The 27,526-nt window shown below is 37.0% G+C and overlaps 1 protein-coding gene across 6 annotated transcripts; it reads right to left on the bottom strand.

The window, feature by feature from the left end:
* Positions 1 to 702: 702 nt before the first annotated feature.
* LOC121429669 (protein FAM124A-like) lies at positions 703 to 27,296 on the bottom strand. Of its 6 annotated transcripts, none has more exons than XM_041626825.1 (3): positions 27,191 to 27,296; positions 3,160 to 3,224; positions 703 to 2,262 (listed from the first exon to the last, which is right to left on the bottom strand). In XM_041626825.1, exons 1-3 carry the CDS (start codon positions 27,235 to 27,237, stop codon positions 1,346 to 1,348), a joined length of 1,029 nt encoding a protein of 342 aa, XP_041482759.1. In that variant the 5' UTR covers positions 27,238 to 27,296; the 3' UTR covers positions 703 to 1,345. The 6 variants fall into 6 exon arrangements, with proteins under 6 accessions (XP_041482759.1, XP_041482760.1, XP_041482762.1 ...); XM_041626826.1 differs by lacking the exon at positions 27,191 to 27,296 and adding an exon at positions 22,737 to 22,794; XM_041626828.1 differs by lacking the exon at positions 27,191 to 27,296 and adding an exon at positions 20,485 to 20,617.
* Positions 27,297 to 27,526: the final 230 nt, after the last annotated feature.

Raw genomic sequence — 27,526 nt, 5'->3', positions numbered from 1 at the left:
GCTGAGAGCCACTGTTACTGTGGTAACTGTCGGATAAAATGGGACTTGAAATGCTCCCCTGGTTCATCATCACGTTAATCAGATATTAAAACATACCTCTATGAATATGAAAACATGCATGACTAACTCAGGAAAATGTAAGATTTTTTCACACACAACATAAACTGACCAGCATTGTAAAGATATAATAAACAGGACATGCTCATTTTGTTCATCTTAACCATGTTTACGTTCTACCTTTGTTTTACAACAGTATCACCTTTGCGACATTTGCAATACTCTACAAGGCAAATGGTTACATGAGGTTCATGATCATTCAATGGTTTTCAATTCATCAGTTTTCCTGATTTCGTCATTTTCATATTTTATCTGCAAACCATTTTGAAACTAAATTAAACTATCGGGCATCATCGATCGATTTACGACTCGAAACTTACATTCCTCGAGCATTTCCCATTGTATGGTGAACAAGCCTATTGTTGTTGTTGTTCATGTAGGCCTTCACTTTGTATCTCCATTTCTGTTTCGTCAAATAACTTCTTGCTTAACATGCTTAACTCGAAATTTCCTTAATGATTTGGTTGTGTGGCGAAATGATGATGTACAAAAAGCAAGTAGGACATTCATCAAAGTGCTGGTACTTTTAAAGGAATGAAATTGTAAATCTCGTTTCTCCCCCCCCCCCATACTTTTGGGTCGGACATAATCCAATTTGAATAATCCATTAAGGGTGTACTGCACTTTTCTACTCTCCCCTTTGTTCAAACCGGATCGATGAATTTACAACAAGAAAGTGGCAAGTGACATGCATTAGAGCAGAAAGGACTTGTATACTGTACAACCAGAATCAATACAAGCATGCGAAATTATTCACAAAACATCAAATGCCCTCATTAGACAAACACGAGATAAAAGAAAGTGTAAGTTATCATGCAGTATAGACATCCATGCATGCAGATGATATTTCACATGAAAATAAATCATGTAATTTTAAATATGTGAAATGTTACTGGAAATGTTTTTTTTAAGTCATTATTGCTCGTAAATTATACAATGAACCACGTTCTGTGAGTATATTCAAGTGGATATTTAATTTGGATAAGAAAAAAAAATTTTATATATCAATACATTTGCTTGGATCATTTCCATGCCACATGCACTTATCGGACCCAAGTAATGTTCCTGAAGATTTCAAGACAGGCCTATTTGCTAATCAGCGTTTCATCAAGTGAGCACCGAACTCTATGAGAGATGTCGTTAGCACGTAAACATTTCCATGTATTGAATCATCATATAACATTCCATTCATACTTTATTAAGCTTTAATTTTTGACGGATGTTTAGCCTACTGTGAGTCTTCTTCATCTTCGTCCAGGACAGTCTGTAAGGCTTGTTTGGCCTTAGGTTTCAATGGCTTTGGGGCAATCAATTGCTGCAGGACGTCCACAGACTGTCTTCGGGGGGTGAGGGCGCTATTGTTATTTGTCCCAACCTTCTTGGTCACCAGGATCAAGGTCACATTGCCGTCGGGGTCTGTAGTCTGCCACCTCTGGGGACTGATCGGCGAGCACGAGTTCGGAAGCAATGGCACCAGCTCACCAATCTCGCGCACTTTGAACTGCAGGAACGACGTATAAAGCGGTCTGACCGAATAGTCCTCAGGGATCCGCTTGAGCGCGAACTGGATGTCCGAAGAATCTCTTGTGTGCGTTACAAAGTAACAGAAGTCCTCTTTTTGGTATTCTACTTTTCGATTTAGCACTAAGGTGTAGAACCGGATCATGTCCTCCCAGTTCTCCCGACTCGCGTAGAGCATAAACCTGAGATGTTCTTTGCCGTAGTGGACCTGCCGCACCGCCCACAGTGGCATGTCCTGTTCGGTGGTGTAGAAGTTCTGAAAGTTGGGTTCACATAGGTACAACTTCCCCGGAACCCGTGAGTTGTGGTGGTACTTCCAAGGTTTCCTCGCAAGGTATTCCTGCGCTGAAGATATCCTCCTATCGTCAACATCCTCGTCGATGTGCAGGAACAACATGACGGACAGTGCCGGGAAAATGTCTCTGGCGCCGCCATTGGCCTTGTTGAACTGCCCGTTGGGTCTGCTGCGTTCTGCAATGTTGAACATCTTGAAGGAATGGTCGAAGTGTTTCACGAGAGGGTGGATGAGTTTCCGTAACTTGATGCTCTCTCCCGGATCGGTGACGAAGTGTAGTGTGATTCCGTAAGGATCCTTCGTCAAGTCTCCATCATTAGATTCCTCACCTGAAAGATTTAAAAGGAAATCAAGAAGGATGTCATAAGTTCGTTTAAATATTCTGTTTTAAAAATGCTGACTTATACCTAAATTAGCGAATAGAACTGAACTGAACTGGAATTAATCGAAGGGAATTCTTGAAACTGTCCTAAACCGAATTAAATGGACTTGCGGATGTATGATTAACAATTTATCATTATAATATTTGATATTATAATAATAAATATTCTTATTTAATTCGGTTTAGGACAGCTTTCATTCATTTCATTTTAAAAATGAAATGATTGTCAATCATGATGGAATTAAACACTTTATGTATCAAGCACATCACATACCGTTCAGGTATATACCAGCTTCATATTTCTTTGTGTCAGGTATAAGAAAATAAATTGCAGAAAAACTGAATTGAACTAAGAAAGACTGATTCAAATTGAACAAGATTATAGTGAACTATATTCAATTGAACTGAATTGTAACATCAAGCCTATATGAATAATTTTAACTCTAATCTAATTACAATGAATTAATTTGTATTGAAATCAATTGAACTGAATTGAATATAATAGAAAATGAATACACCTGAATTCAATTCACTTGATCTGAACTTAAATTAGTGGAAGTGAATTGAACTGAATTTGATTCAATTTAATTCAATTTGATTTAATTTGATTTGGTTTACTTTGATTTAATTATTTCAATTAATTTCGTTTTATTAAATTTCAGTCAATTTAATGAATCTTAATTAAATCAATTCAATTTGCTTTAATGTAAATAGATTGAATTGAATTGAATACATTTATTGACTTGAAATGAAAAGAATAGAATTAAAATAAATAAAATATAGTTGAAACGAACTTTACCAAACTGAACTAAACTGGAAAGAAAAATCAAGTTGTACTACTTACTAGATACACTGGACCCCGATGGAGATGACATGCCGAACTGGGGTGAAGCCGGATCTATCGGCATCCTGAAAAAAATAGAAGAAACATAATACAATTAAGAATTATCATCAGCATTTTGGTATAGAAACTGTAATTTGATAATTATGGAAAATCACGGTGTCATATTTCATCCACCGTTGCTTCAATATATCGGCACCCTGCAAAACAAAGGGCGAAAAAACAATAAACATAATATTGATAACCATCATTTTGGTAAATAGTATTTCGATGAAGAGGAAAATCATTGTGCCAAATCAATTTATTTCATGAATTATCGGCATCGTGCAAGAAAAAGCGGGAAACATAAAAAGTGAACTATATTATAATCATCAGCAGTTTGTTGTTAAAGTGCTTGTGTTTTTTTATTATTATGAGGAAACGCTGTTGTCTCACATCAATTCATTTTGTAATGTCATCGCCTTTTTAAAATCACCTTTTTCACAGGGAATGTCGAGAAGAAAAAAAATGGAGACGGCCATTTAAAAAGTCAGAAAGGCCATAAAGTGAAAGTCAGAGCAGGTACAATGTAAATTCATTGTGGAAAGTTGTGTAAACTTAAATGCAGTCGTTCATAAGGAAACCTAAACATCACCCAATACATTTTCAGTCAAAATGTTTGTTTGTTTTTTTCAACCTTGGGATTGTTTCCGCTATATTTTTCAGTCAGTTATTTTGCCCCTTCGTTATATTTTCCAATCGGAAACCATTATCTTCGCTTAAATGGGATAGGTATATCTGTACTGTTACTCAAGTTTATGTTGGTGTTAATACGTAAACAAAAAAATAGCCTTTTATGGTAAACGCTTACTGAATCAATTCACTTTTCGGCGGCGCTCGGCAAAACATGCTGCCTTTGCTTTCGGTGGAAGATATATCTAGTACACCCAAAAACTTCATTGTCGATATAATTCGTAGTCTTTGAGAGAAAAGAAAACCGAGGCAGCTTTTCAATAAGCCATAATGAAGAAAAGTTCGTAGTACACTTCAGTATCCATTGATGCCACACAGGTTCATGGAACTATTACGAACGTGTCTCTAAAGATAAACGATCAAACACAAAGCCTGATGTCGAATACAACAAAATTAATGGAAAGTCACTTGAAATTTGTTGAAAGAGTCAACTCGGCAAATTCCAGGAGAGAAACTTCTTTCAAATACATGATTCCAGTGTTCGAGAAATAATAACTGCGTAATCTTCGAAACAGTAACTTTGCAACTATACTGCACTTGCATCCTTCGAGAAAAGTTAATATGAATATCGACGAAAAGGATGCATTTATCTCCTTTCTCTTCTTTGCATTGTTATTCCTTTCTCTTTTGTTAATTTCCCTTGGGAAGTTTGCTTAATTATCCCCCTCGGAGTTCAGAGTCGCTGGATCTTTTGCACGGTGGCACAATGAGTTGTCCATCGATAAAAACTTGAAATACCTTCTGCTTGGCATGGGGGTTGTGCAGAACCATAACAATGGCGGTTGGTACAACCCAATAAAAAATAATAAGATCGGACTATTGTTGCCAACTTTCACCTACAACTTCTCAGTATTCTTGTATCGAAACAGGGGAATTAAGGGATGAGGATTTGGGTTTGTAGGATTTGGGGTAAAAATCGTTTTTATTGAAACTTGAGATCAATGGGCGGAATTGGAGCGCGACCATGTCTGTTTCACTCTGCGGGAAAAGTGGAAAAGTTCGGTCCCAGGGGTACTGAATCTCTATAAGAGTTTCCTGGGCTTCAGTAACTCCTGACAGCTCCCCCCCCCCCCGAATCCGCCAGTTAGAATTTCGTACACAAATGTTGTTCGATATGAAACTTGGTGTGCATGGCTTGCCCGGCTTTGCACGATCTTATGTTTAACACTGTGCGTGTGTAAGGTGCTGAAAACCTTGAAAGTCTAACCCCGAGCGAAGATCCACATCTTATTGATTCTTGACTTTTAAACCTCTTCTACTGCTAAAGGTTCGATCCATACTTTTTGTTAATCCTATTAAAACCATACCCCCTCCCCCATCTCCCTTGTTCCGGTCTACCAGCCATCGGCCCTCTCGTTGCCCCTTCTTTTCAGCATCCATGCTTTAATACTCTGAAGTCATCCATGGTATGACAAAGGAATCAACTCTAATGAGCATAATATGAGGACCAATGATACCCAAGAAAAATCGATCTTTTTGCATTTTAAGTTGGTCGAAACAACTGAGGTGTAAATGAATAATAGATCATAAGTTGGAGATGGGAGATTGATGATCCCTAAGTGCTAAGCAAACATTGAGAATGCAGGATTGTGGTCTCTAAACTGTCTTGATCGATAATCTTCTTTAAAATTGTGTTTTGTTTGTGTGCGTGTGTGTGTGTGTTTGTTTGTTTGCCTGTTTTATGTTGTTGTTTGTTTACCGTACGGTGCAATTTAAACTTTTATTTTTTACCGACTAATTTAATCTAGCCTAGTAAAAATGTTACTATCACGTTCTTGATAGAACCTTGAAATGAATGACGAAAATACGTACATGTATATGATGATGAAAGTGACAAAATATGCCTATTTGTCTAAGCTTATACACAATCAATAAAATTGTTTCGTACATTAATATACTTTCGCCTAAACTACATGTAAGTCGCGAACAAATATTATTGTAATAAAAAATGCATATTTAACGAAATCATGAAATCAACCATCACATGAATCTAATAGGAACTACCCTAATTTATGATATTTACAGTCAGCTCATAAATAATAATAAATATTCAATCAATAAATAATATTTGAATTCAACAAAATTCCACTCTTGACAGTCTTCAGAGACAACACTGCATAATTTTAATAAACAATATGCAATGTTACATCGTGACATGAGGAATATCACGTGATAAGAACGCTGTTTAAATTTTTAACATATTGTGTAAGAATGTAACTGTAAAGAGTATTATTAAAGTGTAAAACAAGTTGTTTACAGTTTTAAACACGTTGTTTAAAACATTCTTCTTTAACATTGCTGTTTAAAGATTCAAACAACTCGTACTTAGAGTGACGGGCTTAAATAGACTGCTTAAAATTTTAGACAATTTTTTTAAATTAGAGCTAAAACATCAGAAAAGGAAATAAAAGAAGACAGAATAAAAGTGTAAACGAAACAACAAAAACGAAAAATCAGAAATATCGCCATACCTTGAAGTTTTTGGAGATGATTGTGGTGGCATTTCCGGAAAGAATACGACAGTGTTGCTTTCCGGTATTTTTATTTTAGTTGTCTTTTTGAAAGAATTGTTCGCTACTAGTTTATCGCACGAGAAATAAATATGGGTGACACAATTTGATGGATAGTTAGATGCCGTCCAGAGCTTTCAGTGCTCAATAATCTTAATGATATTGGGCCATGAATGCACACTATAAATGCCACAAATTTCCAGCAAACTCGAGTACTTGAAATGGAAATCTAAAATGCTTGAAGTTCGTGAGTTGATAAGAGCACTCTTTCAAACCGTCTAATCCAAATCCGAGACAAAACTAAGCAAACATCAGACAATATATCATATTTGTATCCATCTACCTCACACAGATTTTATTGATTTGGGTCAAGTTTCACCACACATTAGAGACGCTACGTAAGTTTCAGAGAATCTTGACATGATATCCTTCGGTTCTTATTGAAGCACAATACAAAATCGACAGTTGATGTCGTCATTATACATGTTCGTGGTTCTTGGAGTTTGATTCAAAGAAATGGTAATTAAGTACGATTTGATTGGTCAAATAAGTAAGGTAGGAGAGTATCTGATTGGTCAGAGCAGCGAGGCTGATCGGTGGATTCTTCCGAATTCAGACTAATGGAAACTGGGGGAGATCGCGGTTATCGTAAAAAGATGAAGAAAAAAGAAATCCAAGATGGAAGAGTGTAGGCCTACCTAATAAAAAAAATAGAGGGCGAGAAAGAAATCCTTTACCTAGCGCGCACAAGTTGTCCCCAAAGTAATTCATAATTACACAAGTTCACAATTCCTTTCCTCCCCATTGATTGGCGTACAGATGGGGTGGGGGGCACTTGCCCCCCCCCCCCAAAAAAAAAAAAAAACAATTCAAGAAAATACTAATTTTCTGCCGTAGAGGGAGCTAGACTAATTTCTTTAGTCAATTCCTTGACAGACATGACAGATGGTGCAGTGTAAATATAAATTGATCAATACACTAACGTCATCTGGTCATGCAGACGTATCTACAAACACGCATATTATATTATTGTATAGTAGAACAGACGTATGCAATCAGCGTGTAGGATAGCCATGAAAGTAAAACATTGAACGAATAAGACAATATTAATATCATATTAAATATGAAAAAGAAAAACATCATTCCGTTGATCCCTATAAGAGGACTGAGCTATGTATTGAGGAGGGGGGGGCATGATGGCCACCATCCCCCCCCCCCCCCCCCTGATCTCGGCCGCCGTTCGTGCGACCGCGCCGAAATTTGGCACGCACATTCTTGACTACATAAACTACAAGTCAGTATAAAAGAAATGAAAATAATAATGTTTTGTTTATTATGAATAAAAAGGGCAATTTTTTTTCCTTAAAAATATTATTTGCATATTTAACACCCAATTTCACTTCAAATTTTCTTCTTTTCATACAGATGTCACCTTTGTATTTTAAGTTAAAGATTTACACGAAGAAAAAATTGCGAAAGTCATTATTTCCTTGTGTATTTCTTTGTTTTTAGAATTTCTTTGTTTTTTCATCTTTTTTAATATGGAAATTATTAGACTATTTAACAACAAAATCAAACACCAATTTAATTAAGCAGACTAATTAGAATAGGCTAGAACAAGAAATAATCACCATTTTATGGAAGTCATCTCCAATAGACTTTGTACACAAAGTAAAAAAAAAAAATTGCCATTTTCGACATGACATTGTCTCATAAAAAGTCATGTGGCGTCGCGATGCTATACCCGTATGTCGCAAACTTGAATTAAAAAGTTGCGCTATATAGACTTAAAGAATTGCATACAATTTGCAGCGTTATCTTTTTGCGTTTCGGAAATATCGCGCGAAGCGTTGAGGGGGGCATCATACCCCCAGTCCTTTTAGGGTTAAGTACGGTGCTTTATATAAAACATTCCAAATATATGCAACTGTAAATTTCTTAGCATCGATACGAAAATCAGTCTAAAATATTTGGAAAGACCGTGGACTCACTTCCAGTTGAAATCCTTAAAGGGGAAGTTCACTCTGACAAAAAGTTTATTGTAAAAATAGCAGAAAAAATAATAAAAAATATTGCCGAAGGTTTGAGAAAAATTCATCAAATAATTAAAAAGTTATTAGAATTTCAATTATTTGATTTGTGACGTCATATGCGAGCAGCATTCCTACACAGCGAATGGTAAAAAAATCAATGAAATGTCATTTTCTCAGAAAATTGAAAATGGTTTTCACTGTAACTTTTGTATATCAATAGACAAATGATTTCACACCAGATCATGAAAAGAAAACAAAATTAAGTCATCAGGAACCATACAAAATTTGAAATTCATACGTTTTATATTACATAACACATGGGGCAGCTGCTCGTTTATGACGTCACAAATCCAAAATTTTGAACTCTAATAACTTTCTTACTCTTTAACGGATTTTCCTCAAACCTTCACCAATATTTTTTATTAATTTTATGCTATTTTTACAACAAAGTTTTCTTCAGGGTGAACTTTCCCTTTAACTCTGCATTATCGTCTGCGACTATGTTTTTGCCAAAGATCCCATATTAATTCCGAGATGTTCAGATACCAGCTAACGCAGCAAAATAAATCCATAGTGATATTTTCTTATTCTTCAAGAATAAAGAACTTTCAAATCACCGAAATGTCCAATTGCAATGGTGGAACTCTATACGTTAATCCCAAAGAATCATATAAGAGATCTGCTTCCCCCACGAACTCGGAGCGTCAAATCTCCTCCAGCTCTCAAATCGGATTTAAGTTAGAAACCCTACCGTCTTTGGGTCTCATGTTTTGTCAACACATATTTTCTGCAATACCATTATGCTTTGAAACCTCCTCATCTGTAAAATCTGACTTCACACTTTCGAGGAGCTTGACTTTGACCCTTACTTCAAAAGCACTTCAACTGTATTAGAGGGAATTCTTAAAAAGCACTGGTCCGTGACCATGAAGGCCTACACTCTCTAAAAGACTGTTATGTAAGGACTATCCCGGGAGAGATGAGTTAGATCAACCGTCTCAACAATCTTCTTTTCTACCTTATTATCCACGCAAGTTTGGCAACCAAGTTCGACCGAATGAAATGAGGTTAAAGATTCAGTCGATAATTCTAAAAGAAGAGCTTTGCAAACTTAGAATTAAAGACGCCCTTTCTTTTGTCCTTGTTAATCCTCTAACGGCTTGATGAATTCAGATCAATAGACTCAGGGAGATTCTAATGACAGTTGTAGGGTCTTCGACCTAAGGTGAAACAGACATGAGAAGGGATAGCCTCATGATTACCAGAGGAATCATAAGTTGTTCTTTCACCGGTCGCCATGGTCACTGGGAGTTTCAGCCCGTTATGAACAATCCTTTCCTCTTGGTGGTTGGCCAGCAGTGCAAAGCACCACCTTCTCTGTTAACAGGAGAAAAAATGCTTATTTGCTATGGTTACCAAGTATAACTCTTCTCTGCTGCCTCAGAAGCAGCCCTAGCATGGTTCTTCTCTCTATTTGAGAAACCCGACTCCTGGAACCACCTTGGCAATGACTGTGCTACAAGCCAACGACAGCCAACCTCAAAGGGGAAGCAAGTCAAGCAACAGATCTTCCATCCCTTGCCTGAGCACCGTTATCAGCAACCAGTTCAGCAGCTCCCGGTTGCATAAAGGTTACCATTATGGTAACTTTGCCATCCAATGGTTACTTGCATGGAGTCCTTTATTCTGATTGGCTGTTGATCAGGGTTACCATGGGAGCTACCATTAGATGGCAAAGTTACCATAATGATAACATTTATGCAACCGGGAGCTGCTGAACTGGTTGCAGAGTACGGTGCTCAGGCAAGGGATGGAAGATCTGTTGCTTGACTTGCTTCCCCTTTGAGGTTGGCTGTCGTTGGCTTGTAGCACAGTCATTGCCAAGGTGGTTCCAGGAGTTGGGTTTCTCAAATAGAGAGAAGAACCATGCTTGTAGGGCTGCTTCTGAGGCAGCAGAGAAGAGTTATACTTGGGTAACCATAGCAAATAAGCATTTTTTTCTCCTGTTAACAAAGAAGGTGGTGCTTTGCACTGCTGACCAACCACCAAGAGGAAAGTATTGTTCAGACAACCCAACAAAATTTGTGAGTTTGTTGCTCAGGTTTGGCCAAGTAGGGACCATATGCACATGAAATACACTTCACGGTACAACATGCAATTCTTTACTGGAAAGTTACTTGTCGCTATGATCCTACAAAGAAGTTTCAATAACCGAAGACAAATCTGAAAATGAACATTGTTGATTGTCGCAAACTTGCATCTTTCTCACAAACCGGCGTCGCTATTATGATTGTAAAATAAAATGCAATAATATTCCGAGGAAGGATCGATCCGATGATATTTATGATAACGTAAAAATTCTGTTAAAGTTTTGGGTGGTAATCGCTTTAGAGCTATAATTTTTAAATACATATTTTCACTCGAATAATAAGTACCATCGTTTCATATCATTTATCCTTGTATCCTACGTAATTATTTGCTTTTCATTCATTAAAATCAAGAGTAAAAATTTGTAAATCAAAAGCATTCTCTAAATGCTGATTTACAGCAAATCTGGGCCCGTTCCATAAAAGACTTGCAACTGTTGTAACTTTGCCATTATGGCAACTACCATGGTAACATGACTCAGCAGCCAATCATAATCAAGGTAGTTGCTATAATGGCAAAGTTACAATAGTTGCAAGTCCTTTATGAAACGGGCCCCTGATCTGTAAACCAAAATTAAGCACGGAGATGTATATACATTCAGAATACATATTGCATATTTTATGGCCATAGTGTGGGATAATCCGTCAACATCTGTGTACTAAACAATGAATGATATAAAAGCTCAAATTTCTATTGAATTAGAAATATATATTATTTCAACAAAGCCATGGTGGCCAACGCAAAGAGGTCGTGTACGTATTAATTGATTGAAAAATAACCCCTCATCCCTTAATGCTTACAGCAAACTAAAAGTGTTTTGTTATAGTTATATAGGTTTGAGGAAGGATTTTTTTTCAAGAGACCTATGTCCACGCTTTTGTTGTTATAAAATTATGATATTGTACAGGAAATTGATCTGTAATTATATTTAATTCGTATTTGTCTGTTTGTATTTGATGTGCATTTGTGATGGAAATGAAATTAATTTATTGAATATTGAATCCGATGATATAGCAGATTGGTAACTTTTCTTTGTTCACTGCCAAAAGTAGTAGTTGCGCAATTATCTTTTTAAGATGTAGACATATTTTATATACACTCTAATATTTCAGACACAACCCGTTAGTATATGAACATACCACCCACATGTTCAAGAAAACTTTACATTTTATCTTAGAGGGTGTAATTGGTTTTATCCATGTGCATTAAAAGCTCGTGCAATATGTAATGATGAAACTATGTTGTTAAATAGTTACTCCAATATTTAAATCATGAATACAATTTAATACGTACTGATGATGTTGAGCATGTTGTACGGAGTAGAAACCACTCCTACAGCATGAAAGGTAATCATAGAGGAGTCGTCTTCTCTTCTCCTCTTCGAGTCGTCTTGACCTCGATGGCATCTTAGAAAGCGAATGTTCCAAAGAACCAAGATAGTCTTGGTCTTTGGTGGAATATTCCGAAGTCCTGGTGCTGATATGTCCTCAGAATCAAATGACAAAGAATCAATCCACTTAGCAAGTTACTGCTGTCCTGGGATCTTTACTCTAAAATGTCAAACTCGACACCATGTAGGTAATATAGTCTTGAGTGCAATTTGCAATCTTTGGCAATTCCTTCATGATTCTTGAACCTTTTGCTTACTCCTTCAAAAGGTTCATGTTACTCATGAAGAAGCCATAGGCACCACAGACATCGATCCGAAACGTATAATATTAGTACAGAAGCCGTGCAAGTTATTGGCTTTTTGGTAATTGAATGAATGTCTTAGAATGAATGTCCAAGTATATCTCCTGATGAATGTCTGCTGATACTCTTGACACAGGAGCGCAAAATATTGGTATCCTGGTATGTCCAAAGGGTTCGTGTCTTGATTGAAATAATTCCTTCTTCTTTTGCTTCGAGGAGAAACATAACGTCAGGCGAAAGCATGTAACGGTACTGTTCTTGCGACGCTTCAATTGCTTTATTCAAAACTATGTGAAACAAGTGAATGTTATGCGGCGGCTCTTTAATCAATACTCAAAGACGTTATCCTATTAGATGGTTGACCGATTTCAAAGTACTTTTTCATCCAACAGCTCTAAACACTATAATACAGAACAACGCCTTGCAAGACGGCGACACCTGAAAGGCCTTTCTAGAATCTCATCAGCTAACATGCTAAGGTTACCCTCTGCGAATACAAAATAAGACTCGCCCAAATGCCTTCCTCCTCAAGTTTAAATGGAATGCTTGTTTTGGTTTGCGTTGAGACAACGACCGTTGAGTCATTGGTTATTATTGAGTTCTTACTTCACTCGCTGATGGTGATGGTAATAATAGCCCGCGGCAAGATAGATGGGCTACTCATCAATCGATCCGTGGGGTGTGGATTCACAATAGGCATGATAGGGGTCCACTAAGGCACCCAATGATTCAAGATGACGTATGGCTATCAGTGGTCATCCAGCATGAACAGGAAGTCTGCACCATCCTGACGATTATGTTAACCTCATGCAGGTCAGAGCACTCACAAGATCAATAGTAGTTGTAAATACCTAACACTGCACAAAAACAATGATTTTATTGTAATGTTACAAAGGGTATAGGTTTACATCGGGTCGATGTTTAGCTCACACGAAGGCTTGATCTGTATAGTAAGAAAAGTACAGCTTAATTCTCCAACAGCTATATTCCCAAATAGTTTTATCTCGAGATATCCAAGATTACGACCTAAAGATTACGTGTTTTATCTGTATTTCACTAACATAAAGTGAGGCACATTCACAGTTCTGCTGCATTGGCCAAATGTACTTTCATTTGATCTTTCAGAGCTGATATGAGAGAAAAAACCGGAGAAAACCCTACCCTACTTTCGTCAACAGTGATCAAGATCGTTCGATTCGTAACTAAAAACTGTACAGTATTTCTGCATCTCCTCGCAGCCTGTTCGGTTCACTTGTGTCTTTTGGAAACAAGTTTCAGATGTGTCTTTTCACTTTGTTTCCACAAACAAGGTGGTCGAGTTGTTAAAATTTGAAACAGAATATCGTAAATCCAGATTTCTATTTCACGGTTGTAACCATAATCGGTGTTGCTTTTCGTTCATGCGATCACCTAAACCAAAACAAAGTGTCATTAATCCGAAACTAATTCGACCACTCTTGGGCAAAGGAAATAAATTATGCAGCAATGAGACACCATCGTACTCGTAGCAAAGCTAAATATGCATGCCAGTGGTTCCATATTGTGTGAAAAAACACCGAGATGCTAACATTACTTTAGTACCACAATATCCAAGAGTTCACAATTGTAATAATATAGTAGATGAGTTCATCTGGAGCCAACGACGTACGTCAATGTTGACCGGCGTGGCATATGAATGTAGTTATGGTAGGTAGGTGTGGAAGATGTAAAAACGTCACGGACGTCTACGAACGAATAACTGTTGAATACCATGGAAACAGTTTTGACAATAGGTCCATGCGTTGACAAAAGAAATTTCACCATCGATGATGAACAATAATTCCAAAGACGGAAGAATGCCACTTTCATCGTCTAATCATCAGCTTGGCACAATGTCAATAATTTCTTCTCAGATTGAAATATCGTCCTTGATTTCTCAATAAGAAAAAGAGACATACATATTCTACAGAAGGTTTTTAGTATTGTGATGATCATTACGACGACAATCATCTATATCCATGACGCTGGGGTAATTATTCTGATCCAAGGCAATCTGTATAATGGCCACTGAAGAACTCGGTTGACTCATATTTCTCCCATCTCTCTGCTGGGAGCATGGTCTAATAAAGAAAGCCTGTATGCTTTCGGCTCCATTAGTGTTTCATGTTTGCTTTCATAACGCCGATTGATTTTCATCACCCGAGTTCACATATTCGCAAGCCCGTGCAATCGAAGAATGAATCACTTATTATAATGTCACCAAAAGTCTGAACACATCAAATGGGCGGGCTTTTATCGTCTGATAATTAACGATCTTCTACCAGTAGCAAGTCAAATTTGTTTCTCCCAATTGACGCATGACCAATTAAGACTGCAAACTTCAAATTTATTTGACGCTCCTCGTTCTTCCTGATTCGTGCGGGTTGGATGAAATATATCAATTACTATGAACGGTTTTCCATCACGTGGTTTGGTAATTATAATGTTAAGTAATTGAATTTTATTTTAATTGAGATCGAAGGATCGAATGGCAGATGTGTGGTTTCAGTGGACATTCACCATATTAACCTCGGCACGAAATCAAACATTATACATAATTATTCAAAGCATTCAATTCAAATTATCCAAATTATTCGGCCATGTACAGTCTGATAACTCTGATCGAAATGTTTGTGTTCCGCTTTCACTTGTTGATATCCCGGTTTCATATCCAATAATCATGCTGTTTTGCTGTCGAGACATCGGCCAATTTAAAACTCATCGTTGATGATTGCACAGGCCACGAAATTCGCTTTATCCAAACAATTCTGCTTAATATCTGGGGAAACCAAATTAAAGTGAAACTATATTTCAACAATAACTCTTCCAAACAAAGCCCGTACTGTTCTAAGATCAAATTGTTTCGCTCTTCAGAATGAATACGATGTATTCATCGTCGCACAAAATTCAAGATGCGGATGCACCAGTCACCTGTTGTCTAATTAGAAACAGAAACCAAAAAAGGATCCTCACGCGGTCATGCATTTCAACGTCTGAGATTGATACTAATAATTCATCTCCAATACACCAGTTGCCAAAAATCCTTCCCAGACGACCACAACAACAACATCGTCTTTCATTGCAAGGAATGCATCACCGAAACCTTCGCAATTTAGCATCTCTCTCACACTGTCACCTATAACGGCAGCATCAAGAATGAACGAGATAAGGGCGATGATGATGAGGATGATGTTGGAAAGGATGACGTGGCAAGCTTACTTGACCCACTTCTTCCCAAGAAGCCGACCGCGATGCACACACAAAAACACAACCTACATCTAGAGGGGTACAGGAGCAAATACGTACCCCCTTTGATTAACATATTCAGGCCCGCGGGGTCCAGGGCTCGTGTATTACAATCATGACAATAGCTTCATCCATCCGGCGTCCATTCAAATACCAGTCAACATCCATTCCTCATCACTTCAGCGTCGTGTCGTCGCCAGGGAGGTTTTTAAACCATGTTAGGAAAGCTACTAAATGTTCTCTTATTTCTACTCTGTATCGCGAAAAGGGTCGTTGACTTATTTGATACGTTTTGCCATAGACCGACTACACAATTTTCAGCAAGATGACATTTATTCAACACCGGCTTGTTCCACCGAGTTTACTGTACATGCTGTATAACAGAATGTTCGAAGTACCCTTACAATATTGAAATAATGAGACATAAAAAGTTATAATAAGATGTAATAAAAAAATCAATATATTTAATTATGTTGAAAATACATACTCACAAAATTGATTTCCTCCTGCCTTTCGACTGATATTTATATCGCAAATCTTTCACGGGTTACGATTAAAGTAGAAATGCATAACCAACGGCAAAGTTATCACAAACTAGTCATGCTAGTAGTGACACAATGTGCATGATGAATCTCACTCTAAAAATGTGAGATATTCACAATTTTGTATTCAACCGTTCAGACATTAGAAAAAAGAACGCCAGGGATATTTGATGAATGTTCAAACTACTCATTATCACAAATGGAACATTCTCCCTGCCCTCCGACTTGACTGTTTCACCTCTGATAACAATTGAAAATAATCTAAACATAAATCATCACTCCTTTGTCTTCTTCCGATGAAGTTTGTATAAAATGAACTCCCAAATTGGTGTTTGAAACGCTTCTTGGGCATCAAACAAAATGATCGCACCAACGAGCGAGGTGAGGTCTATCATACACATGATGAAAATAACATGAATGAAGCTATGTTCACATGCTGGGAGTGTCTTCGTGTCAAATCTGCAAACTTCGAACTTCAAACATCGACATACCAATAATTGAATGGGGCCAGCAGCATTCACGAATTCAAATTGAGAAATTAGACAGGAAATGTTTTTTTTAAATGTAGTATGGATTTCTATGCTTATTGTTTGGTTGGTGCTTCCTCGAACAATATAGAATACTTGAAGAAAGGATAAAACGAAAATTTCTTTAGTATGAACTTTGCTCATGATGATTGCCGCGTAAACCTATTTTAATGTAATTACTATGACCTTCTAAGAACAATAGACCATAACAAACGAAAGCCAGCCGTCTGTTCCTTCGATCAATCGGGGCAATTTTGAAAATGATACATGTCACGCTTCATGGCATGTGAAACATGTAACTCAAATAGTAGATTAATATCATTGAAACTTAGCTAATGATTATTACAATTCAAAGACATATTTGCGTGATTGCCTTTTATAATTACAAGCGTTTGATGTTATATTGATCGATTGTGGATAGCACAGGTGAAGGTATTTAGGCCTATTCATTCAGCTGACAATGATGGGAAAATTGCGAGAAAAGAATGTTCCATGAACCCCCAAAATAAACCAATCGAGAAAATGGAGGTTGCATTTGAACTTGACAGAGTATGATCATGACAAGATTTGTTGATAAACAGGGGTAAGCATTACGTCTGTATCATGCCTAAACGGGTAACTTGAAAACACTGTTTTCTGTATACTCATAACATACCCTATAAAATCAACCTAACTTCTCATTTCAATCAACGTTATTACTCCCATTTATATAAGGTTTATATGAAATGATGTGAATAAAGCTTGTCTTTCCAAGCGTCGGTGACAATACATTTATATTTTTTTAATAACTAATTGGTTTACCTCATTCAAATAACGATAAATAATAAGCCCAAGATACCGAATTTTACTAACACACCCCATGGCGAATTATGAGGAAGAATAGCGCTTAAAATCGATGGATTGATTTTCTGTTTCTGCCAATGGTTTCACTTTCCAAATATAGGTACATGTATATATAGCATAAGTAAGACAATGGACTCACAACCATTTAGTAGGAGCCTTTGTTCAATATAGCTGATGTGTTAGGGCACTCAATGCTGAGTATACCCCCCCCCCTTATTGCCAGAATCTTATTAAAACTGAATATTTGTTTGCTTTTGTTTGCTTGAAATTTATTTCTGCGTTCCACATGTTCAACATAATACAACATAATCAATTACATAGATTTTACATATATATACATTTTAGACACACGTATCATTTACAATCTCTTTCTGAATATAAAAAAGTATATGAAAAATATTATTTAACTAAATTTCAGAACGCAGGAGACCGTCGTCATGATCGACCTGCTTGATGTTGACGACGGCCTCAATATACTGTGTACGAAAACAGTCCAGTTATTTACTAACCAAGGAGAAAAAAATGAAACACAACTTCCATCTTTCGATCAAATGGATAAATATTCAGCAGCAATTTACACAGTCACCTCATGCTATACTCAACCCAGGGACGGATCATGATTTCAAAAGAAAAAAAATCTCAAATTTCAGTATACAAATATTTGAAGAAAAAAATTACACCGTTTTGTAAAAAAAAATGCCTGACAAAGAGAGGTCACTTAAAAGGGGGCGATTAATACTTTATTTTTAGACGAGCAATATTTTTCACATCATAAAGTGGTTCACTCTTCATATGGATAGGGGGAATAGCGTATTTCGGGGGAGATGAAGGGGGCACGGGAGAGTCCCTGTGATTAAAATCTGCCACAAAATGAGCATTCATGTAAATTTCTATGATAACAAGTTCTATGAGCTACTAGTAACTGACTTAACGGATACCACCCTCCCCCTTGTTATCCTTGTATCTAGGAACACCCTTCTTCTCTCGCTCTGATCATCTTTTGTAAATCAGCTTGTTTACAGGCGATACACAAACTTTAATCGATTTTCCCTTTCATTTCATTTTTTTTAATATCACCTATCTTTTATTCCATCCCCGTGATAATTAAGGAGATAAAGATCTTCGAATCCCATACATACAATGATCATGGCACTGATGCGGAACACGTTATCATTTCCAGAGTAAGGGGATCTTTTGTGAGACTCGTTACTCATTATCATGGCCATGGTCATGATGGTGGTTATAAGCCTTGGGGTTGCCCTTTACGAGTGCATCACCCATAGAACCATAACCGATCTTTTTCGCCATTCTAAAGGTGATATCCCCACGCAAAGATGGTCAATTTGAAGAAGGTATAGGCATGTACATGAATCTATAATATGAATGTCAATGTATACTGTTGTACTCACTTTTTATATGCCCGAAAACATTACTTTTTTGTGTTTTCATACATGACAATGAATTATCTTGAATAAAGTGAGTAAAACATCATAAAGGTTACCTGCCATGCCATGATTAGAGCCTGGAAAGGGAAATGATATCGGGCTCCATTGAATAAAAATGGTATTATGATGGGTTAATTTCGTCATCCGATTCTATATCTGGCATTGTTAAAATGGCCAACATCTAATCGCCACTGAGACAGTAAAGAGTCTGTAGAAGTTACCATAAGATGACAAAGAAGCTATTAATATAACCTGTTTATATAGTTCTGTATAATAATATTGAAAGAAAAAAAAACGTATTGAATACGGACCCATGCAGGGATACTATACGTGACCCAACTGAATTGGACTCTTGAATACCCCTTGCCCAAATTTAACACTGGCAGGTACCCACTCCCCCCCCCCTCCCATATAAACACATCCTTTTTTTAGAAAGGCTTGCTTGCCTTTCAGGTAGGGTTGGTAAATAGGTCATTTAACACACTGTTTTCATTTTTTGTGTGTTACCGTGGTTATGAAACATTGCAGGAATAGACGCGCTATCAGAAGCTCAAAATGCAAACCATAAATGCATCGTTTTTTTAGCGGAACACGGCTGAAAACATAAAGATTGGTCTCTCTGTGGAAAGGGGTTGCTTCTTATAGTTCAACCCCAGCTCTATGTTTGAACTCCAGCAACCCTCAAAGCCGAGTCATCAACGCACAGGGGGGAGATCTCTATTGTACCTGGCGATAAAATTCAATGCTCTTTGGAAATGAACCATGGTGTTTTGTGCACGTTCCAATACTGATATATCGTTCAGTTCAATTCAGGGATGGGGGAAATTATATTCATGATTATGCCAGGTGCGAATGTAAACAGGTCACCTACAAAGTGAGCATATTTGATTGGAGGCATAAACGTTCTACAAAAAGTATGAGTTTAATAACGATAACACCCGGTGTCTCATTCATCGGTGAAGCCAATGTCCTTTTTTAAACTTGTTTGATTATCAACATTAATTTTTTTCTCAACAATGTCAACATGCCAAGGTTTTGGGTAGGGTCATAACATAGGTCTTTGATAAAGCGTGATAAAAATTATGAATTGCCTAAGAGCTATCGTACATGTTGTATGAACCCACCTATAAATTTGGTATAGTATGATGGAGAAGCTGATGCACATATATCATTATTTTAGTTGTATCAAACATTTTAGGACAAAAACTGAAAATGATTCTTCGAAAGTATGATAAAATAATAGAACAGATAAACAGATGACAATAGATGAGATAAAAAAAAAGAAATAGATAAAGGATACTTACAATGAAAATCGTATAGATAATGTCATATATACAGAAAAATATTAACTATTTCAGTTTCTAAACTGAAGACTATATATTACAACAAAAACAAGTCGACCCTTCTAATCATAATGATAATCGTTATCAAATTAAATCGAAAAGACCCTTCTGTTCTGTGATCTCAGAAATGTTGGGATTCATACGTAAAATTAACAGAAAACAATACGTTCTTTTTCGTTCTTTTAATATTTAGCTTTTTAGGCCAACTTGAACGCAATGACTTATACATAGAAATAGGCCTATACTCACTTGTGTGACTTTATTCATTGTCGACAATGAAATGGCATCTGCTAACATATCCACGACTACAACTCATTTCCAACGAAGCTATCAACCAATTATCACTAATTTCTCTTATCAATTGAACATTCACAGAACAGGAAGATCCTTGTCTACCTAAGACTGTAGAAGATAGTGCAACAACACTATACGAAAAACTTGACAGTGGCGCCACCCATTATACACGATTTGGGTGTATTGCACAAGCAGACGATCTCGTACGTCCGGGTTTACTCCGTACACCTATGTTTATGGAACGAGCCAACGGAACTGGGCTTCGATTTGTATGAAGACATGGAGGCGCTCGCAGTGCCTCCACAAGACAGGCACTTTCTAACTCCTTACATCCCCTACAAAGTAAATATGTAGATTCACCTCAAAATAAATATGCGTTCTCTTCATTTAATTGTTCTTTTATTGACTTCTGTGTGAAAGTACAAACATGTAACTCCGCTGAAGTTGTTTGTTGTAAGGGGAGAGGTGAGGGGGTGAAGTGGGATGTTTGGTGATGCACAGGCTTGGTTTGTTCAAAGACATGAGCTCCTCGTAACCCCAGATAAGAATTAAAGAAAATGTCAGGGGCATTTAGTAGTGGTAGTGAGAGAGAGGGGGTGGTGGATATAAAGACACAAAGATGTTTTCCTTCACAACAAGTATAAAATCAAGTCCATCAAAATGCCAGTCAAACAAAAACGGAAGGGGGATAGGAAAACGTCATTTGAAAAAAAAAATCACGGAAAAGGTAAGGGTAATGGGAAATAAAGGGATATGAAGAAATTCATACAAACTGATTAAACGAAAAAAACACTTCAACTAAAATAGATATGTAATATATCAGAAAGTGGGCTGACAGAGTAATGAATATTTATGATCCTTTCTCCTGTCATTTGCACTACAATTAAGTCTTTTTAAGATGAAGCAAGAATTAAGTTTATTGAATTCCAATCTCCAATATTGGTTACCAATAACAGAAAGGAGGCCCTCTTCATTATATCTTGCTTGTTGATGATCTTGAGTCGAAGCCGTAAAGCAGCTTGCCCTTTATCTCCAATATTTGCTCTCCTCTTTTCCACTCTTGCGACCGAACGGGTGCAATCAATCTAAATATCCCCTTTCTACTAGTTAACCCCCATCAACTCTTGAGAGAGTGAAAGAAGAAATAAGAGTGCCCTTACATGCTAAACAAGTGCTTTTGTAAATTTCACACGATCGTGCGACAAGGTTTGGGGGCAGTTTACAGAAAAGAAAAAAAATACGTCCTTTTGTCCATCGAGTAAAAAAAAGGAAATTATTTCTCATTGGTGTGACGAAATGGACCGATTAACTTCTTCATGGAGTCTCATTTGCCAATGTAAACTTATCGGTCAAATAGTTTTCTGAAACTGTAATCTACAGTACATGATATTATTGTCATCCATGTATTCTGGTCAATCTGAAAGGTAGTCACTCGAAATCCAGAAAAGGGGTTTTGACTTGGAATAAACTGTAGATGATTTGGTTTATTTCAGTTGAGTGCTAATGAGCATCATGCATGCCACTTTTGAATACAAAGAATCACCACCTAGAATGTATGTTTTTAATAGAATTTTGATTAGAAAAATATTATTGATATATTGAAGAAAAAAATAGATGCCCAACCTTTATAAATGAAGTTCCATTGATGTGTTTAATTTACATCTATCTCAAAAGGCTGCTGAATACCTTATATCCATTAATGTGTTCCATCCAGATATAATTTTCATGTCAACACATGTGTTTAGGGAAGTTCAAATTATACAAGCTATACTTTTGAGTAAATCTCCCTTTTTCCACAGATACCCTTTTTTCTATCTAAATTATGTTTTATAATTTATCTATAAAATGTACCATATTATGTAAATATCTTTGTATGTTAGTCATTATTCAGCTTATTGAATATAATTATATTAACAATGTTTGTTACGAATGTATGAAAATTATGTTTCTTTATGTTATGTTGGAAATAAAATCTGAATCTAAATGTGCCCGTGAAATATCAGATTACTCGTTAATTTCAATTAATTCATGAAGGCCATATGATAAATACTTCAATTACTACAGGAAATAAATAAATTCACATTGGTCTAACCCTCACCCCCTCCCCTCCCCCTAACATAAGCAATGCCTTCTTTCATGAGGTCCTAAACTAATCACAATTTGATGTTTGAATAATTGTGACATTAAACATCTTAATTACTACTTACAAATAAGAGTCCACTGTCTTGGCAAGAAAAGATTCCATTTTTATACATGTAATCCAAACAGACGAGAAAAAGTTCGTAACTGTTCACTGTTCATGGTTTCGTACCGTACTCACTATGCTCACAGTTCTTCTTCAAGGATAAAGTCAACAGTTATGGTGTAAAAGCTTAATACTTCAATAATGACTCTATTCCTAAAATGATGCAAAGATTGTCACAATCACCAAGTCATTACCCGAAGAAAGTAATATTGAATGACATCCATGGTTTGTTGTTGGAGGAAATGGTCCTTCTCTCAGCTCGCTATCCAGCGGTAAACATTCTTTGATGATAAGCCAACATCATGATCAAGACTATAGTATCTATATATGTCAATAAGTGTGACAAAAGTAATGTCTCCGATGAAATTCAAGTATATCGTTGACAGGCACTTCTGTAATATAGGATGCTAACTGAACTAGGGTGTCCAACCAAATGAACCTCTTCGTCATCTATGATCAACAACTCAGCAGTTCCATGCGTGTTCTTGTAGAAAACCCCTGACAGTTCAGGCCACAGCCACACTTCAAAAGTCGGCTTCCGATTGACTGCACCTGACAGCGACTTGTAACGCAGGGATTACGGACTTCTTTCACTGTCGATTATGTCTCTTACTTCTTGGTGTGACATCCCACCACTGTCTTCAGCAACAAAGACGGGATGCGGAACTCTTTGATGTGTTCTCTAAAGACGGGTGAATTCTACGTCACAAATCGAAGTATGATTGCAAGATTCTAATCAATCCCATCCCGACTCCGGTAGGACCCATCTAAGATTTGATCCTGTAATTATTTCTGTCGTCAATGATTACAAGGTCAGAATGTTCTCCACCATTTAATAGTCAGTAAAGAATTAATGTGTTTTTCTCCAAAGTCCAGTATGTTTTATTTTTCTAGCTAAATGGCATGAATAATTTAACACCCCTTTTAGATTGTTTAAATCTTGAGCAAGTCTTGATCCGATAATTACATCTGTTTTCAATGATTACAAGGCCAAAATGTTCGCCATCGTTTTAAAGGCAGAAAATAATTAATGGGTTTCTTTCAAAATCTACTTCATTGTATTTTCCCATTAAATGGCATGAATAATTCAACGCACCTTTTACATAACATATGTGACAAAATGGCATATGCCTGTTAGAACAGAATGTGACCCAGTCCCACAACAGAGTGTTCCTAGACCCCATAAATAAAGCACAGTGATGGACCATGGGAGAGATTTAACGATTTTTTTATACACTATTGCCAATGCAGGGCCTAACTGACAATTTTCTTTGTGTCATATAGCCTACAGATTCCTTTGGCCAAATTCTTGCAGTTAGACGCAACACGGCGTGTTTTCGTTTGTTTGTCTTGCCCGATGTAGCAGGTCTTGTCATTATGGGCCTATCTTCAGCTGATATCGTCAACATGGAAAGCTTGAAAATGGTCTCGATAGGTAGGATTGTTTAAGTGGAGAAGGCAAAACAAAGAGACACGCCATAAGTAATGAAGACATAAAGTTGGTCTAGGTAGGAACTATAAGGTACAGCAGGAGAGTGACAGAAACAATAGGCAAAGAGAAGTAGGGTTTATTTATTTTCAATCTCTATCAACTTTGATCATCTCCGACCATTACCACTTCCATTTGCTCCTTTATCCAATGGGCTTTTGAGAAAATACATTACTATGAGTGTAACCACAGATCAGACTGTTACATGGATCACCTACACCGGGGTGTAAAAGTGACATCCGAACCCAGCAGGGACTGGGCTCACGTTTCCTGCCTTGAATTATTGTTGTCCATTAAGCATCAGTCATATCAGCAAACCCGACGCGAGACCGACAAAAGCAAAGAATGTTATACCATGGACCTAGACTGACAAACGGTCAGAATTTTCGGCCTCGTTGGTATGGCTGTTTTATCATCGGCAGTTGCCTTCAAAAGGAAATGGGACCTGCGCGCGCTAAATGTTCCAAAATCACCTCTTGTATGATCTGGGACTAGCAATCATCCACAACGCTCAAACTAATTTGTATTTCTTAAAACACTGACGGCCGACAAGTCCTTCTAAATTTACCTCGTGTAACTATCGATCATCCAACATTCGTTCGCGTTTCAAACCATATTCAAAACCCACCGATTACAATATGATCAATACTCGAGCTACCGAGATCGTGAAATCAATTCTTCACAAAAGGCGGGTTCCTTCTTTAGCATCTATGAGGGATTAAGAGAGGACAATGCAAGCACGTCTTTAAAATTCATTTAATTGGTTAGCCATCACGAAGGGGTTGGCAGCAGACATTTCGACATATCCAATAAGCTTTCTCATAGTTTCAATCGTTTCTTTGAGATCGCTATGAATGCAGTAGGCATTCAGGAGGACTTGCGGATAAAAGTCCATATCATTAATACGAGCATGTCTGGGCGGGAATCGATGGGGACATTCATGCACTAAACACACATCCGTTTTGTTGAAGCTCCAGGTTTATTATAGAACACCAAAGATTGCCATTATGTCAGCAAGGACATCTAGGGCTCCATATTGTAACCAGAGATTAAGAAAAACAGTTAATGAATATCATCCTTTTGAATGGTGACCTCGGAAACATTTTTTTTTTACATTAACTTTAAGTATGGTTGGCGCAATGGTATCCCTTGACAAGAAAAAGATACTGATATGAAGGTCCAAAAGTGTTATGGTGAAGTTGCGGCGTTCTTATACCAAGTTATATTCTCATTTTTAAGAGGAAAGAAATGTACTTAAAACGCGATATCTACAAGAGGTCCAAGTCATCCGACTCTACTTTCACAGAGTGGTACTTACAAAAATTAACATTACTCTCTATCATACAAGAAAAAGAAATAAGACATCGATGGCCATGGAGACACTGCTTTAAAATGTGTTCAAAACAGAACATGAATGTATTATAGTATAGCTTTTATATCTTTATATATCTTTAGTGACCACGTTCTCAAACAGCTAAGATCCATCACGAATAATCATTCAGTTCCTTGTATATAAATCGTCGAAATGCATAATTATTTTTGTGTTTTGGGTGTTTCTGGATCTAGCACAGGGTACTTCTCAATACAGAAGCTTGGGTGACCTTATAGCTCTCTCACTCCCACCCATTGCATGCAATTGTGGACTTACCCATACGCTACTATAGGTCCACAGTTGTCAGCAATGTGACCCTTGCCTTGTGATTGGACCAAGATAAATCTAGTCTTTGACGTTGAGTCCTTTGACCATGGCCTCATGTAGGTCCTCAAGACCACGAAAAGTTCCATAAATATGAAGGTACCAATCTTTTGTGGGGGAATACCATCATGATGATCTTCGAAGTCGGCTTCGAGACCGAGGCCTGGGCTCGAAGAGAATTTTGCCTTTGCCTTGACCTTGGCATAAGAATTTGCTATCTTAAGTCCTTGGCCTTGGACCCTTGGCCTGTGACAGTATGGGTCAGCCTTGGCCTAGCCTGGACTTTCTGGCCTTTGGAAGACGGTGACTTTTCGAATTGGCCGAAGATGACATTTCGGCACTATAGCATATTGATTATCCGAAAATAAAAAATCTCAAGAAACCTACATCAACGTAGGCTATTAAAGTGTCACGGGACAAATTTATCTAATCTCTCGATCAAGTTGATGTGTGAAGAAGAAATTTCAGCTCTTACACCCAAACCAATCATGAAAATTATGTATGAAATGTCATTTACATCAAACCATTTTACACCCACTCCTGAAAGAACAAATATGTCAGTCTTCATGAACCGTTGATAATTGAATTTCATGCATTTTATAACACGTAACTTATTAGGCAGCTGCTCGTATATGACGTCACAAATCTAAACTTAAAATTCAAATAACTTTTTTAATCTTTGATTTTATGGATTTTCTCAACCTTCACCAAACTGTTTTATTATTTTTTCTGGTATTTTCACAACAAACTTATTTTCACAACAAACTTTTCTTCAGGCTGAACATCCCCTTGAATTGGCTACGCCCGTTATATCCGATCTACATGTAGATAATCGATTAAAAATTTTCAAGAACAACATTTTGTTATAGATATTAGACATGCTTTCAAATGAAAATGTTACAAAAATGTTCATTGTGATTCGTTTTCAAATAAATAAATTAGCATCAATATTCCTTGAATGATAAAATAAAGAATGTCATTCCTCCAATCTTTCACAAATTAATTATTTCAGGACACTGTAGGAGTAGTACCAGCGCCGCATATGGGATTGACCTTCTTTGTAACCGGTTCAGGTCATTTTTTTTTCAATATTTTGTGAGGATTTTATCCCTCTTTGAATCCGCGTCAAATATATTTATTCTTGGGTTTCAGAAATCTGTAGAAACATTGTAGAACATTCAGACACAATCCTAGAAATCCATATTTTTAAATTAAGGCAATATCCACTTACCAGTCGATTGCAGGCATTTCGATTTTAGGCGGAGCGAGGAACGCCATGACTCTGCTAGAAACTTTGCAATATGTTATAAGTTGAACGTTACTCGGATGTCATTCTTCTCTTTCGCAGAGATTTGCACATCCATTCCATCGTGTGGTACTGATGTAAACACTTTTTTTTCCTATAGTCTAATTGTTGTCACAATTTGATTGAAGAAAATAAAATGGAAATCAGAAACAACCAACAGTCATGGAAGTGCGCGAAGTAAAGTCTTAGTTCCAAATAATGTGTGCAGCCTTGAATAACGATATGTAGACTACAAGACGTCGAAGTCAGGAACTAAAACTT

Source organism: Lytechinus variegatus, chromosome 16, assembly GCF_018143015.1.
Source record: "Lytechinus variegatus isolate NC3 chromosome 16, Lvar_3.0, whole genome shotgun sequence".
Lineage (NCBI taxonomy): Eukaryota > Metazoa > Echinodermata > Echinoidea > Temnopleuroida > Toxopneustidae > Lytechinus > Lytechinus variegatus.
This window is presented reverse-complemented; position numbering and strand designations above follow the sequence as displayed.

Coding starts and splice junctions, on each gene's coding strand:
- LOC121429669 (XM_041626823.1), bottom strand. CDS start 11,985: ATGCCATCGAGGTCAAGACGACTCGAAGAGGAGAAGAGAAGACGACTC. Junction 3,225..11,872: donor CAACATGCTCAACATCATCA/GTACGTATTAAA, acceptor TATTTTTTTCAG/GATGCCGATAGATCCGGCTT. Junction 2,263..3,159: donor ATCGGGGTCCAGTGTATCTA/GTAAGTAGTACA, acceptor TAAATCTTTCAG/GTGAGGAATCTAATGATGGA.